We start from the raw sequence: 17084 nt of genomic DNA on the forward strand, positions 1-17084 counted from the left end.
AACACACAAGCTGCACTCAAAAATCTGCCTCACTCTGCGCCAGAATGTTTATTACAGAAACTCCTCCACTTTCCTTTTAATAGAATGTTACAAAGATGGATATATTAGGGTACTTATTACACACAAAGCCATGTATCACATGCGTTACACACATTATGCAAGACATATTTGACCTGCAAAACTACGTCAGGTATAAATCTCCACAAACATTTTCCGCTTCATTGGTGCCAACTCATTTTTACCCCGCTGTAACTAACTGACAATATGCACTACATTTGAGACATAATACATACTTGAAAATAACGGAGTCATAAACTTTTCCTCAATTTGATCTTAGAATTTAGATGTTTGATTGGTGATTAACCAAATTTAATTTTGTTTGTCCCTATAATTTACCAATAATTATATTCATTCTGGCTTATGTATGGAGAGTTAATGATTCCATGAATAATACATTTCTTCATCTATGATGTGGAGGTGTTCATGTGAGTGTAGAGCAAGGCTATTTAAAAACTCATTTTAGTTTTATTGACAAAACTATACTTCCGTAGAATCAAGGCTAGGATGAATAACCAAAATCACGTTTAAAGAAATGAGAATTTTGAATTAATATGTCAGTGCTAATTCTAAGCTGGACTTCCAGGACATGAGGAATGTGGAAAAAAAACTAGAAAGTGTAGTGTTTATTTTCACAATGACATTGAAGCAACTGTCTCTTTCAAGCACAACTAAAATTTTTGGGTCATGGAATGGATTTACAATGACCCCACGATGTTATCCACTGCAGCACTGACCTGCAATCAGCGGCTGAACCAGGGTCTGCCCAGGTGAAGTGATAGTCGTGAACCCGAGGGTCGCTAAGGGGGCAGGGACATAAGCAGATCCTGGCACTGGAAGAGCTTGCTGGGAAGGGGAGGTGCCTGTAGTCGTGGAGATCAGTGGAAGAGAGGGAGGGACCCCTGGAGTGGACTGGACATAAGTGATCCTACATGGAGAGTGGAGAAAAATAAAGATGGAATAAAGTGATGTGTCATGGTGAGATGGAGGAACATAAGGCTAAACATGGAGGCTGAATACAAAGGAAGGGAACAAAAGCACGATTACAGGAAAGAGGAAGACAAAAGGAGAACTGCAGCAGCGAGGGTCAGATGGTGAGAGTACATCACGGCGGATGACTCGCGTTATGTGTGTGAGTGCTTTCGAGCTAAGAGGTAGTGTGGGGGTGGAAGGCAGAGGCAGCTCGGGCCACCAGCAGCATGACTAACACATCCAGAATAGAGCTGTTCTGCTGGAGCTGCACCCCTGCTGGACTTTTTTGTCTCTTTTAGTGGAGACACACACCCTGCCGCATAGACAAAGACAATAGAACCTGACGGTGAACCAGATCATTTATGCCATCGGAGATCAAGTTCAGGACAAATTGGATGAAATTTCCCTTTGTATGCGACAACTGGTCAACAAATTGATCATTAGAGTTTGTTCATAAGGAGAACACCACAGATTAAATAGAGACCAAACAAACAACTGCACTACAGTGAGAATTACACTGCAACACAATTACAATTTAGTGAAAGAAATAGAGTATTATTTGCTCCTTTATGAGCGTTAAATAAAACATGTTAGAATGAATAATAATAATATAATTATAATATAATGTAATGTAATAAAATGTAATAAAATAAATAAAACTGCAACTAGGAATCTTGCAGAATAAACGTTTTGGGAGCATTAATTTTGATGAATTTTTGCTAACAACACTAAGGCCACTCCTCACTCCTCATGTGCCATTAGTTACTTCCTTCTCCTCTCTTTGTGGTGTCAGCATATTTTGGATGACCTTATATCTTGGCCTTTTACTGCACCATTCTTGTTCTATATATGATATTTCTTAGGAGTCAATAAAGCGCAGTCCATCATACATAGGTCAAGTTTGATTAGGTCATTTGCACAAGCCTGAGCTCCAGAGGAAGACAACCTTCTGATGGTCCATTTACTCGGGCAAACAGAACTATAACAACTAGAGAGAGTCATCACTTTCAGGTTTATCACTGAACAGATATGCTTTCAATCGCACCGTTTTATACACTGGAGTTATTACTATACAGTTTGTCATCGAATACATGGCGTAAACTTTTTATAGAACCATTTTTACCGCGGCGCCGGTGGGAGAAGAACAGTCTGGGAGGGCACTGATCCTGGTGCCACAACTGCAGCAGTCGCCATGGAAACTGGGAATGGGCTGGCAGAGTGGACAGTTCCTCCCTGAGGAAGCTGAGATTGCACGACGGGCATGGGAGCAATCTGGATGATCTGGATTTAACAGAGCCCAGACAGAAGGAAGAGTTATAATTATGACCAGACTACTTCCACAATAGCGCACACTGACCTTGCTTCCTGTCTGAGATCCGTTCTGGACAGGAAGAGGCGGAGTCACGATAGGAAACTGCTGGGCAGGAGCTGGTGGAGTCCGCACTGTTGCCATGGGAACAATCATTTTCCCCTGCAGCACCGGAGACTGGGTTTGCACTGTAAATGAAGCACAAGTATAATTTCATTATCATGCGCCTCAGAAGGTCGGAAGTTAAGCTGGAGCAGCTCTCACCCCTGGTCGCTGCGCTGACCACTCCCACGGCTGGGCTGGAAGTATATCCAGCCAGAGAGGCGGAGGCTTGCTGCTTCCCGTTGGCCAGAGACACGTGTGCCGAGGCTGTGGGCAGGGTGAAAACACTGGTCGGCTGGCTGGCCGGCTGAGGTGGACTCTTGGGGTTGGAGTTGGCAGCAATGGTGGGAAGGATGTACTGAACTTGGGTGATGGCCTTACCCCCGGGGGGCGCAAGAGATGAAGAGGGGAGAAACTGGGGCTGAAGCAGGGGCAAAGGGAGGGGTCCGTTGGCTTGGCTGTGCTGCGCTGACACAGCACTGGGGGAGATGGTGTGGGAGAGCTGGGGCTGAGCAGACGGGCTGATGAGCTGGACAGCAGGTTGTGCAGAGAGAGCCCCTCCTAACACTAAATTCGTCACCACTCCACCTGGGCCGACCCCCGCAGCTACAGGGTTGGAGGATGATGAAGAGAAGTACCCACCGCCTGCGACGCCGCTTCCTGACCCGGGCCCGATGAGAAAATGCTGTTGGGGTGTCAGTGACTTTCTCTCGGGCGGATGTGGGCTTGACGACGCTCCTCCATCTCTGGCTTTGCTGGTGACAGGCAGCGGCGTGCTGATGACTGGACGCATGACATTGGTCACCATGGTGGAGGCCACTCTCACCGCTCCCAGACCCAGGGGAGGATTCACTCCCGCTGATGAAGAGAGGGGCACTCCGGCCGAAGAAGTCGAGATGACCGACTGGCCGGATGGAAGGGAGTGAGATGGGGCTTGGCCTCCACTTTCACCCCCAAAAGAGTCATTAGCACTTCCCTCAGCCCCTCCCTTCCTCCTGTGATCGGAGAACACGCTGCCTCCTAACCGCCCCTCTTCATAATGTCGACTAACAGGATAAGAAGAGAGTGAGACACTCCTGCCATGCGGAGTGGGATGTGATGAGGATGCTGTGGAGCAGATGACTGCCGCAAAACCTCTCTGAAAAAGAAAATTACACACTGCTTTAGATCGCTGTATCTTTAACACTACACGCCATCAGTTATAATAGTTTAGACTGAACTTTTATCTTGAGAGTTTCTCTTACCTTTCTTTCCCTTTCGTCTCCAGAACCGTTCTCACTGTCGCTGTCAGTAACCCGTTCCTTACACTTGAGGTCTATGGAGCTGCTCGGATAAGGGTCCTCTGGAAAAGAGAAAAGACTCCAGCTACACGTGACATTCAAAGACACACCACAAAGTGTACACTAGATACAGGTATAAAATTGCTTTATTAATAAAAGTACTTACAGAATTTAAAGAAAGTACAAGGAGCCCAATCGGATTCAAAAGCACTAGTTTCACTAGAAACTCGAGTGGCTTCATGTAAAAAACATGAAACTACAATCACATAAAATGACTCACACATTTTTCAAAGTGGCTAAATATGATCATTTGCTTCTCACTTCTTGAAATCATGTAATTTACAGTTCACAAAACTGCACTAATATTGTGAGGTCTGACATTGATGATGATCTATTCCTGAACTATTTTCATGGAGGATGGGCATTTAAAACAGCAGCCAGGCTTCCTTCCACACATTAATATGAAGCTGATGGCATCCATCATTCATAGGCTCACAGAAGCTTACCAATGACATCATCATCACCCTCCTCCTCGCAGATGACCATCCGCTCTTCATCACTGGTCATGTCTTCACTGACACCCCTCTTAGACTGTGACAAAGGTGGGGCGTGCCCTAAATACTGGCCACCTCCATCACCACACATCTGAAAACACACATCCGAGGTTGGGAGATATAAATAAGGCATGATTCCAACAAAAACAGCAACTCAAAGCTGTATTAATGTAAAGCATAAACCATGTGCAATTTCTCTTTTACCTGTGCCAGTTCTGCCAGGGCCTGGGTGTTGCCTCTGTCGCTGCGCTCCAGGCTGTGCATGGCGCTTTGAGAGAAGGCACGGGGACGAGTGAGCTGGCTGACATGACCTTCACCTGCACTTCTTTCAGACACTCCCACCAGACCAGGCCCGACGCCTTTCAGCTCCAAAGTATGATGCTCTATTAAAGGAGGGGGAAAAAAAAGAAATGTCAGCGCCACACCTAAAGGTCATCCAATTGGGCTGCGGTAATTAGTTTTGTGCTTTTGGCCATTTCCAATCACCTATAGACGCAGATGTGAGCCAGAAATCAAATGAAATGGGGAGGATTTCTAGCGCAGTAGAAGTATACATCAATACATATAAGAAGGGTAGCATAACACTGTGGTACCCATGCAGAAAACTAAGGGTCGAGCTGAACTGAACCAGCAAAGTGAGCACCTGCTTGAGGTGATCTGATGCCGTGCAATCAATTCAACATTTGCTCTCATACTGTAATGACGGCTTGAAAATGGCTTCATCAGACGCTGCTGAAAATTCAACAAAATCCTCTAAGAGTTTATCTTCCTGCCTAGAGAGGCATAGATTGCAAGCTTCCTTCGGTATATTTAGCAATGATTCCAAACAAGCTCAGGGTAGTCAAGTTAGATCATGCCAATGTAACATATATTTTAAAAATCAGCTCCTAGAGAGAAGGCTGGATTAAGGTATGGAGTTCCAGCATTTTGCCTCAACAAACAATACATTTAATTTTAGAAGAATTCACTGTGAAATGTGAAGTCAATTGGACAAATATCGAGGCAAGCACAGCCACACCGTGAAGTAAACATATGCAAGTGAGGCTGTCGTGGCTTCATTATGCTATATCAAACAGTAGATCCACCACAAAAATATCCGGGACAAATTATAATCTGCACACTTTAACATGGCAGTGGTGTGGCAGTTCTCGCAGGCAGGCAGTGTAACACCAGCCCTTACTCTCTCATAAGGAGTCCGTCATCCTCCATCTCTGGTTCTGATTCCACCTGACAACTAATATGAGCCAGGTGGAGACAGAGGATGACTCTTCACAGAGCCACTGTGGTGAGTTCAGGATTCATTGAAAACAGTTCAATAACGGACACCTCATTTACCAGTAAAATATGGGATGAATTGGTATTTCACAGGGACGGGTGGCGACCCAAGCCATCACAGCTAGCTAGCAAACTAAAAGCATCAGCATTCCAGCATGATGTGGCAGCATTCTCAACAGCACTACATCAACAAAACAGTATTGATGTAAATGTATTGACTACTGAATGAGACAAGTCGATGTTTGGCTAATGTAATTTTAACTGTCTCTCATGCGCCGTTGATCGCAGACTCAGACTGACCTGTGGACTCAGACATGCTCCTCTCTCGGATATCTTTCCCTCCAGGAACTCCGCGGCCTTCCGAACTGGACTTCTTCCTGTCTTTGTTGCACCACTTCCAATCTGGGTGTGCCTTAAAATGCGCCTCTTTAACCTGGGAAGATGAGTAAGAAGGTCATTTAAAATACTGTCGATCGCTGCCGTGAGTCCCTTGAGTCATGAAAATACCTGGAAGGCCAAATCGTGGTACTTCTGCTTCTCCTTGGGTCCCAGTGCGTACCACCACTCCCCAAGAATCTTACTGACGGTCCTGTTGTCCTGGTTTGGGTGCCGCTGGTGCACCAAAGCTCGGTGGCGTTTACTGAAAATCATGAATGCGTTCATCGGCCGCCGGATGTGGTCTTTCTCCCTCTGAGAAAAGAAAGGAGGAGAAAACAGCTTTTTAAATCCACAGACTGAGTCAGAGATCTGTAGTTTTCTTCCATTGTGCAGAACTTGAATTATCTTTCACTCAGCCTGAAAGGAAGTGGGTCTCTCTGTGCTCTTTTCACCCAGTTTACGAAGCCACTTATGCCATTAAACACAATGTTTTATTAGAGCAACCACAGTCACGGCAATGATTGGCGTATGATGTCTAATTTGTCAGTAAAAGAACACGTGTGTGTGGAAAAGTACCTTTCCTGGACTATTCTTATCCCCATCTTTAGGAAGTGCGCTGAGGGACTGAGTGCGTCGCTTGACAGGCGAAGTGGAGAGAGGCGGCTCAGGAACAACTCCAGGGAGAAAACTAGACAGAAAACCAACATCAGGTTAATAAATCTTCAAATAGGTTGTGTGAGAAGAAGATTAATGATGGACTAAAAAAAGAGTTTATTCATGTAGTGCCAGTTTTCCTGAAGAGAATATCAGGGAGTTCTTTTTTAAACTAACCCACATGATGTAGATTTATGTCTGAAGCCTTTATTCATTCCAGACTAAACCAATTAAGCCAATGATAAATGAACATAAATGGTTCAGAGATCCATGCTTAAAAAAGACATTTGATAAAGCAGATTTTGTCATTTTGTCTACAGACTGAATGTAGAAGTGAAGTCACTGCCTTCTTGCTATTGGGTTAAATATTTGACATGATTATTGGCTACATCAAAGTCACAATGAAAGTGGGCCATAATGGCAGATTATTGTTCCTCTTGGGTATTTCAAGATCATTTTTATGTTGCAAGGAAAGTGTGAAAGTCATCATCCTCAGATAAAAGCACTGAAATTGAATCTTCTGCTCCCATCTGCTTTGTTCTGGGAGCCAGCGCGACACAGGAAAATCACGCTCATAGAGAGTGATAGTGGGGAGACAAATGCACACAAAAAAAGTATCCACTGAAAAAGAGAACTCAATGATAATGATTTTAAACAATTGTTGCTTTGACTAGGTGGCGATTTGGAACTTACGGATCGTCCACATCGCTTTCGTTCTCACTGTCTGGCCTCTCCCTCTCTGCATCTCCTTTTTCCTTATCTGGCTCATCTGCGGAGGGGGGAGGCATCGACAGAGAGGTCCCCCCTCGTTCAACAGTGGGAGGTGCCTCGGCTGCTTCGTGATGCTGCACTTCTGTCCCCTGACATTCTGAGGGAGAGCAACTGAGTCATGACTGAGCACAAACAGTTGTGAATCTAATACAGCATGAACATTTCTGCCCTGGATCACCAAACAAAACCGTCTGGTTCCATTATAATCCGTACCTGGCTTCACGCTAGCTGCTTGTGGGTTGTTGACAGGGTGCTGACCCTCACCCGGTTGAGAGGAGGCATCAGATTGGGTGGGTGCCAGAAAAGGGACCAACGAATGCCATGGGAAAACTGGAACCGACCGGGGCTCAACATTGGTCCAGACTGGAATGGAAAGAAAGTAAAAAAAAGAACATCAGATTTTTAGGAACCAGACCTATGTAAAGTGTGACAAAATTATAGCTTGTGACACAGCAATAGGCACATTTGAGTGAAACAAACAAAACATGATGGCAATGCCGCAAAGAAAACAAAAAGAAACATCCAGAACAGCTGTCCAAGTATTAAGACTTCAAATCCAGCTCCAACAGCATAAATCCCATCATTTAACTGCCTAAACTGTAACAACTGAAGCAGATGTACAAAAGGACTCTGTGTTCTCCAGAGCAGGCAGGATGGAGAGTCGGAGCTGGTACACACTGATCCTTGAAAAATGAATCAGAGGCCGAGTATGTTTCGTTAACTTAGCCTACAATCAAACTATTTTTTAAGCAGTATTAGTGCCTTGTCCCAATATTAACAGCACATTTTTTTCACCCTCAGCAGACTTATTTGATTTAGATCTCATGCACAAACTGTGTTTAAAAAACAGTCTCATTGCCGACCAACCCCTGGCAGCCCTAAAAATAATCTGGAAGATTTTAGTTGCATCATGAACATTTATGTTAACCAGTACTTCAACCCAAGCATACAAATCAGACAGACATGAAACAACCAGAACCCACATGGATATATCCAAACAATACATAAGGATCAGCATTTGTGGATTAAAACAAATTTAGTAAAACTAACCAAACATGCTCAATCCTTGGCGAAGATATTGAGGATTCTCTGATGAAAACATGATTCAAATGGTCGTCTTCTTGTCTTAAAAAAGTCGTGTTATATCCACCAATATGCTACATGAAAAAAAAGCCCATGCATTAAATGCCCAACTTTCCAGGGAAGTCAACACGATGCGAATCTTTTTCAGCCTTGTGCGCCATAATTCACATTAAAAAGAGCATAAAAGACGAGTGGTGGTTTAATTTCAACCCCAATTGCAGCGTCAATAAATAATGTTAGTCCACAGTTGTGCATAACAGAACACTGTCGGATGGCGAAGTAAAACACGTGCGCACAAAACGCACCATAGCGGCGTTCAGCTGTTACATATAAAAAGGAAAATAAATAAGAAAAACGAGTGATTTAGTCAGCAGAAAAACTGGCAACACGCACGAGAACTTCTCTCTTCCTCTTTGGTATAATTACCCCCGATGCCCTCTCGTCTGTTTGTTTACATTACTGCAGCGGCGCGGACACGAAGGGGTTAACAAGGCCTCCACTTCATCCGCGGCCTCGAGTAGAACGCTTACCCGGAAACTACGCAGTCTAGCTGGGCATGCAAAACCTCGCCACGCTCACAGTTTCACCCAAGCAGAACAAGCTGTGGGCGGAAGGTGATCGTGTGAATTGTTTAAAGGGGATATGGTCAAAATGCCACCAACAATATGAGCTGTATGTTACGTCAACACGACCCTCTCCGTAAATGACGTAACCCACTGCGAGATGCACTGGTTATTAAAGGTTTTGCGTGGTGCGATAACAGTGAATTTTAACTGCCCCTTGCAACAACCGGAGCGACAAGTCCACAGCTCCAGATTAGAGCCACCTCTCGGGAACGCCCCTGGTCGTGCACCCGCCGCTCACACAGAAGCAAAAGAATTGTTCTCATATCGCAGCTACAAAGACGCATTCACGGACCGACTGTCACAACAAGCCAATGAAGAGCTTTCGACCGACTCCAAATAACTAGTCTTTTTCTCGCACATCTTACAGCTAAAACCGTAGTATGCACCTGCCTAAACTTTGAGAGCACGATCGACACCTGCTAATCTTCCAAATCGTGACTCGATAGCAAGGCAAATGCAGATCATTTCGCGTAACTGTGGCGCATTGATCCATCACCCACAGCTCTCAACGCTGCTCCCCATCCACGGGAGCGCAAAACACGGTCATCGCTGCGGCTAGCCACTTAGCCGTTATCCGCTCTAATATACACGCCTGGCGTTAGCTGCAGCTACCGCGCACAGATGAAGCCACGTCCAGGCTGGGCTAATCGGAGACCGTGCTGAACCTTCTCCACCTCCTCCAGGATTAAGGCAGCAAACTGGTTGAAGATGCCTGGTGTGAAGAGGGAGGGGGTTCACGGGAGAAGCGTCCGTCTACAGCGGGTTAGCCTCTTAGCCGCGACAGAGACCAGCGCATCGCCCGCTTCTGGAACACGTCCATAAATCCGAATGTTCGGAAAAGTCCCTCCACGGTCCCGGGTCCGAAAGCAGTCCTGTTTTAGAACGTGGATCTCCTCGACCCTTTCTTTCTCGCTCCCTCCCTCCTCGCCTTGTTGTAAACTAGGCTGCCTCCCCCCCGTGTGCTCGCCCCCACCTCTTCTCGTCCTGTCAACCTCGCCCAGCCTAGTCCCGCCCGCTACTGCTAATGTCACTCCGCCATTGGTGGAGATGCTGACCTGTCGTCTGCGCGCCGCTGCCCATGATTGGACGGCCAGTGCGCTGGAATGTCAGTCATATGCAAATTACAGCAGGAGTTTACGGTCACCCTTTACGGTGCCCATTAATAAAATCTGATTTGATGAGAAATGCCATTTTTATTCAAGTCAAACACAACGCTGTCTAAATGAACGAAGACAATAGGATGGGCATCAAGACAAAGGCATCACATAAGTCGCAGAATTGTTCCACATCCATAGAATTAGCTTGAAAATAGAATTAAGAAGCACAAATCTCCCCCTCATCATGTCCTGCTATGGTCCCCGGCTGCATCAAAGATGGCTCTCAACAAACGCCTCTTTCTTAAACATAGCAACAACCAAGTCATGCAGATAGGTTGCATCCAGCAAATCTCTCGGACCAATCACAACGTGTCTTGTTTTTGACTTCACAAAAGCTCACCGGTCCTCGTTCACACTCACATGACCCAGCTAACTCAACACTTTTCTTTTTTGTAGTATTTACTTATTCTTAGCTAAAAATAAAACAAGCAAAAATGTGAATTAAAAATGTATATCAGGAGAAATGTAACAGACACCACGTGGAGCCTCTTGATAGGAACAAATACATGATTTAAAAATGGGTTTTCTGTATTTAAATTACAATGGAAAAAAAATTCCCAATGATCAGCAAAGAGAGTTACCTAAATTACAAATCAAGTCCTTGATAAATCTGTGCAGAAGTGTTTGAATCCTACTGTCATGTTCACTAGAGCAAATCGAATCTGTCAAATATAAATTACATGGACTGTATTAATCTAAGGTGGAGAGATTCATGTCAAATCCAATAAAAATATGACCGTATTTCACTCCAGTATCCATCCAACAAATGAAGTCATCTATCTTTCCTGGTGAGCGCACATCACGTCGTGTCATGCAGGCGGCGTAGTAATCCCTGACGGATGTGTTCATCGACCAACGAGGAGCCACCACTTGAATGTAGGCCACCCAATAGCACTAGCGGGGAGGGAAAATGCCCCGCCTCTGTTACAAATGCTCAGCTCCTTATGGACAATATGGTGCAGGGCGGCGCTGCTGAGCCATCCTGGGTTTTTAGCCTGCAGTAAGAGGGCAGCTCAGGGGTGAGAATAAAGTGAATCAGCTACACTGAAGTGCACGGTCAAACGCTGTGCTGGATTTAAACTAGAATCGTCAGACAGGTATTTTCAACTCTGTTCAAGTCCCGAGCATTTTCCATCAGGGTGTGACAAACTCTCCCCGATCTGATGCAACAGACGCAGGGGAGGGAGAATAAAGGAATTGGAAACAGGAGAGTAGAGGTGGATTGAAACACAGGGAAAATGGGTGGAAACAGGCTCAGAGTGGAGAGGACCAGAGGGTAAAAATAGACTGAGTCATTTCAGCTGGAGAGAAAGGCAGGCAGAAATGGATGGAGGAGGGGGAGGAGGAGGGGGGGTGTTTGGGAACAGAAAAAAAACTTATGAGAGCACAACTCTTAAAGAGAGGAAGGGTGGGGGGCTTGTTGCAGAGGAGACAAGGGGAATGTATAGAAACATAAGGACCGATGAGATACGGTGCCGATGAGGCAGACAGGAAAGGGATGTATGTTCCCAGCATTCGTGAGTCAAAGTGCTGAGCTCATCGTTCCATTAGACTAATACAACTGGGAGGAACCAAAGTATCACCAACTGCACATGAGAAAACAGAACAACAATTGTGAAATTAGCGAGTGGAAAAATGGGCTTGCCTGATCTGTGCCAGAGAATAAAGGAATGAATGAATACTCAAAGGAAGAGGGCATATCTAGCGCAGGAAACACTGTATTTAAGGAGTAAAAGGAGCATGAGACAAGGCGCTGCAACATTACTGAACAGTTTACAGACCAACTGGTTCACAAAAAGGAAAAAAATGAAGCCAATAACAGCTTTGATGGGGAAGCCATCACTTTCAGCTGCTCCAAAATGATCATAGCTAAATCAGGAATCATAACACATCTTTCAGCATGGATGAATTCATTTGATAGAAAGTCATCTTGGAATTTATGCCAAATAAAGTCAGTGAGATTCCGTCTGTATTCAAGTAAACAGTTGAACTGATTGAAATTGAACTGTATTAGTTCTTGTTTTGATTTTCCAGTAAACTACACCACAGAGACCAAATCTATATTGGGGGATTATCCATTAACATTTTGTGGACCCTGAAACAGAAAATCAGTTTGCACATGCTAAAAACATTCAGAGCGATCTATCAGGACGGTGGTTTGTGTCTTTCCAGGAAGGAAATGGCCTGAGTCACTTGCCATTTATCAGTTCCGGCAGGAGAAAATGCAGATTTTTTTCATTTACCGCTAATAAAACTATTGCACATATTTAGCGCTTGGTAAACGTAGGTGCAAAAATGGAGTCATGACTTCACATCTGAATTCACTTTTTTATGTTTCCTGTAGATTTGTTTGACGACGCAAGTTCTTTAAACCGTGAGTTTTTAGGGCCTCTGGGTTTGTTCTAAAGAGTTTGCACTTGTTTTAGCGATTTAAACACATGCAGATGTAAAATAACTTTCAGGAAGATAACTGCAGGTGATGAGAAAGTTAAGGTGGAGCATCATCCGTCCATCACCTTCTAAGCTTCTTCAAAGTAAAGCATGATGTGTGATAGACTGTCTGGTGTGTGTAAAGAAGAGATTAACTTTTATTGACTTACACTGAGCTCTCAGTGGGGCGACACAACAAGCGGTGTTTGTTCAGGGAGGGACTAGCACGTCTTGGCTTCGTGAGTGGCAGAAAAAAAACAGGGTGAAACCAGGCCTAGCTGGGGACGAGGGATTACTTCGGCTGCTTGGTGGTTTCAGCTCTGTATAAACATTACGAGCCCTGAGTAATAATGAGCCACATCTGCTTGTTCAATTAGCCGACCGCGTCGTGAGTTGAGATGGAGCAGATATTTCAGGGTTGGAAAGTTCCTTCTTGGTGATGTTTTAGAAACATGGCGGTGTTGATAGATGGTAGATGGTGATACATTAGCTATGAGAGTGTATACGTGTCCTGGTGCCCCTCGCTTCTCACCCCGAGTTACTGGGCTCTGTTACCGTGAACAGATAGATCATGAAGTAATACTGAACAAATAAGTGGTGTTTTCTGCCGACAGGTCAACTACGTTATTAAAAGACATGAATTAAAAACACTGTGAGGACCAAATAACATTTTAGTTGAAAGGCAGTTCACAGTGGCAGGACAAATGCTGGGCCAGGGGGCGGAGCATATGACCGGGCCCTTGATACCCAGAGTACACCTGGGGAAATGTCGGCAATCTTCTAAGCAAAATAGAGAGCAATAAAGTCATCTGAGAGACAGAAACCAGTCGTGTCGCTCAATATTTCATCTACATGACTCAGAGACCACAGCTGAAGAATTTGAGAACCCAAGACAGAGGCCAAGACCAAATTGGGAGGTCAGACCGAGTCTGAGAGATGAAACTGAATACAGACACATAAGTCCATTAGTCATATGGACACAATTCTCACTGCAAAAGAAACGGCAGGTAATTTTTCAGAAATAATGCAGGAACTGAAACGATTTCATTGGAACAAGCAAGTACTTAGTTCTGTATTCTGTTTCATTCTGTTTCTCAAATATTTCCGATCACAATCTATTGAAAAAACAGATTAATATTTGACAGCACAAATAGTGAGGACACTAGAGCTGATGAGTTTAACATGTATGACTCTCCACATCGACTGACTGCTTGATCAAATGAAGCAAAAACTGAAATTAATAAAATAAAATGTTTTATCTGATAAATTATTCATTGGTCTGTCAGCTCGCATCCTCTTAAACACATTTAAACCTCTTTCTGTCCCCTTTATTAACAATATAAAGAAATCTATCATCAATATCACACATATACATATGAATAAATTATTATAAAATAATACATGAATGAATATATTATTATAAAAATAATATATACAACAATAAAATTCTTACTTCCAACAGCTAAAATAGGCTGAAGGTGCAACTTGTTTATGCACTTTGTAACATCCTTAAACAAATTTGTTTGCACTCAGTTCTGATATTGAATTCAAGTTTGGAAATGAATAATAATAAAAAAATAAAAATAAAAAAAAAGATAGTTGCAGCCCTTATGTTCAACGTAATGACGTTAACTGTGGTATCAACATGATGAGGATTGTCTCACATGATTATCTGACAAATGCTGTGCAAATATCTCATGCTCTCTGTTTGCCTGAGCTACTTTGTAATCCTGAACATACAACTTGACGCAGTGAAAATATCTGAACAGGCTTAGTAACGGCTGTGATGAGTCACACATGTTTGGATGTTTTACTTTCCTACCTTCCATTCTTCTCCTGCTGGTGAGTAAGAGCAGTGTAGCACAGATGCTGACTAACTTACACCCAATAAAAAAGGAGTGCTCTCCATCACACATCTGCAAATGACCCTGGTGTGTGGAACTGGAAGCCACGTTATATTCAAACCTGAGCTATGCTACTTTGAACACTAGCTATTATTTACCTTGGCATCTCTAAAACTACAGACACAATTCAGGCAGTGGAGCAGGTGGCTTTAATACAATGGCCAACCTACAATGATGAAACAATTATATTTGTCATGATAAAACAGCATGAGTCACAGGAATAACTGCTTTAAGCCGTCAGAGAAGAACCCATCTATCAGTGGATTAAAACATTATTTCAGCGATAATCGCAGGGCATAGACTGCGGCTACCAAGGTAAAAATGTGAATCACACCAAGCCTCAAGAAAAGAGGGGGCGGGAAATATTAAAAAAAGAGGTTTAGAAGTACAATTACAGTGTAATATTTGAGGGCAGAACGACAGGGGTGAAGACTCAGCCCTCGGTTGCGTCTGACTCCGCTGAAAGAGCTGTGTAGGTGTTCAGCGGCTCCTATTGGCTGACTCCGCTCTCAGACTTCACAGCATGTGGCTAAGGTGCATATTCACATCTAGACTTCCGAATGTCTCCAGTCAAGTGAGCCGCCGCTGAAAACCTGTCCTGCTTCAGTCCAGGTGGACCGCCACCTTTGCTCTCTGATCCTTTTATTTCATCCTTCACTCTTGGCTCTCTCCCTCCCACGATGCTTTCCTTCGTCCAATTATAACTCCATCCACCCGCTAGTTGCAGTTACCATGGCAACAGTGAAGCTGGGCACAGGCCCCTCGAATCACCTGCCGCTGACCGCTACCAACACATAGATCAATTAGGGCACGTCAGACTCTTTTCAAAATAATCTGGGCGTGAAGAGCTGATAAAAGAAGACAATTTTTATGTCATGTTCAACTTTCCTAAAAATTCAGCAACAATGAATCAGCTGCAGCTTCTGGCTAAATAGCTCATTAAAGATAAACAAATCTTTGCTTCCACATTCAAGTGAGAAGCAGGGAACCTGAGAGTCAAAGTTAGTCCAGAAAATAAATCCTTCACACGACATGTGCAGTGTTTGAGAGCAGCCATCTGGTGGCACTACTCGCCCGCAGATAAATGGCCAATGGATGAGGAGCACCACACATCCAGTGTGAAGACCAGAGTGCAGGAGAAGATGTGAGAAGTGGAGGAGGATAAGGAAATGAAAAGGGAATTCCAAAATCAAACATTCAAACTTCAGCGGAGGAAAAAAAGAATAGCTGCATCCCAACCAAAACTTCATGTGCCTCTGTGGGAGTCACAGAACATCTGCAGCCACTGTGCACAGGGAAAGGATCACCAGCACCATATGAGAGTCCAACATCATTTTCTAAATGACTCTAGTGGAAATCCTGCGAGGCTTCATGTGTGGTGCAGGTCTGGTGTGATCCAGATGTGGTTGTTGCCATGGCCAGGCAGGATATGCAGGGCTTTAAGCATTACGTAAAGCAGGGGCGGGAGGGAGTTATTCCCGGGTATCCGTATCCGGGTAGACCAGGATGAGAAGAGAAAAGTGAAGACGAGAATTGTCGAAGCAGCGTTTAGGAAAGAAACATAGCGGTGTTACCCGAAAACGGAAGGAAGACCAAGAGAAGCAAAGACAAGCTGCCGAAAGTGTATTTACGTTTACTTATAAGTATGTTTATTTTCACTCCGGCATGTGTGTTTTTCAGTGGCAACAAGAGAGAGACGTTTTTGAAGATACAGACATCAAATACTCCTCATCTCCAGACACAATTACGGCATGTCACCAGGTCAACTACTGCGTTCAAATGATTCTAAATTAATGACTCAAAATTCCCACACAATCAGTTTGCTGAATCTGCTTCAGAAAAATGAATAAAAATGACCAGAAGGTTCAAATAAAACAAACTTGCACTCATAAGTTTGCTGAAAAATGTTTTGAATCACTGAAACAAACTTTCGTTTTATGAATTGATAGTTGCCAATGTATTCTATAACCAAGATATAAATCAGTTATTTATTGAACACTGATCAAGTAAAAAGCTCTATATTTTTAAATGATGAAATACTGCAAGTGCATAAATGATATGGCTAGAATTGTGACATTTAAATAAATAAATAGAAGAGATTTGCTAAAATATCACTGTATTAAGTAGATACATTTGGTTTAGTTTTCAGCTTGAATAAGAGCAGCTCTTCAGTGAACTTAATAACAACAAAATCATTCAAACAGAGCATTGTACACTTGACAAAACTATGCTTCTTAAAAGGGGAAACATGAGAGGAACAATAAAGAACACAACAAGTCATTTACATTATTGCAATCCAAGGAAGCATTTTAAGTCAGCGAACGTATTGAAAACATTCACTGATGCATTTCAAATTTCACTGAATAAAATTCTTATATAACATAACTGTGTTTTTTTATATTAATAATTGTGATTCCACAATTATTAATAATAATAAATAAAAAAAATACTAAAGGAAGTTTGGAACAAAGTAGCATCCCTAAAAATCTAGCATGTCCTCTCCTTTCAAGTTGGCCATCCAGTAAAATACGT

The 17084-nt window shown here is 43.5% G+C and overlaps 1 protein-coding gene across 7 annotated transcripts in view; it reads right to left on the reverse strand.

The window, feature by feature from the left end:
• cicb (capicua transcriptional repressor b) overlaps window positions 1–17084 on the reverse strand; it is a 39655-nt gene that overhangs the window by 6401 nt on the left and 16170 nt on the right. For 5 of the 7 annotated variants that reach the window (XM_053881733.1, XM_053881731.1, XM_053881727.1 and 2 more), the window contains 12 exons: window positions 7566–7715; window positions 7275–7449; window positions 6504–6615; window positions 6057–6239; window positions 5850–5982; window positions 4479–4657; window positions 4227–4365; window positions 3685–3782; window positions 2603–3578; window positions 2387–2526; window positions 2153–2310; window positions 795–985 (listed from right to left, as the gene is read on the reverse strand). In XM_053881733.1, the coding sequence (XP_053737708.1) occupies window positions 795–985; window positions 2153–2310; window positions 2387–2526; window positions 2603–3578; window positions 3685–3782; window positions 4227–4365; window positions 4479–4657; window positions 5850–5982; window positions 6057–6239; window positions 6504–6615; window positions 7275–7449; window positions 7566–7715 (2634 nt within the window). Of the gene's footprint in view, window positions 1–794; window positions 986–2152; window positions 2311–2386; window positions 2527–2602; window positions 3579–3684; window positions 3783–4226; window positions 4366–4478; window positions 4658–5849; window positions 5983–6056; window positions 6240–6503; window positions 6616–7274; window positions 7450–7565; window positions 7716–8402; window positions 10006–17084 lie in introns of those variants that run through there. The other 2 variants (XM_053881732.1, XM_053881734.1) reach the window with 2 other exon arrangements.

This window comes from Synchiropus splendidus, chromosome 12 (assembly GCF_027744825.2).
Source record: "Synchiropus splendidus isolate RoL2022-P1 chromosome 12, RoL_Sspl_1.0, whole genome shotgun sequence".
NCBI classification, from domain to species: Eukaryota; Metazoa; Chordata; class Actinopteri; order Syngnathiformes; family Callionymidae; genus Synchiropus; species Synchiropus splendidus.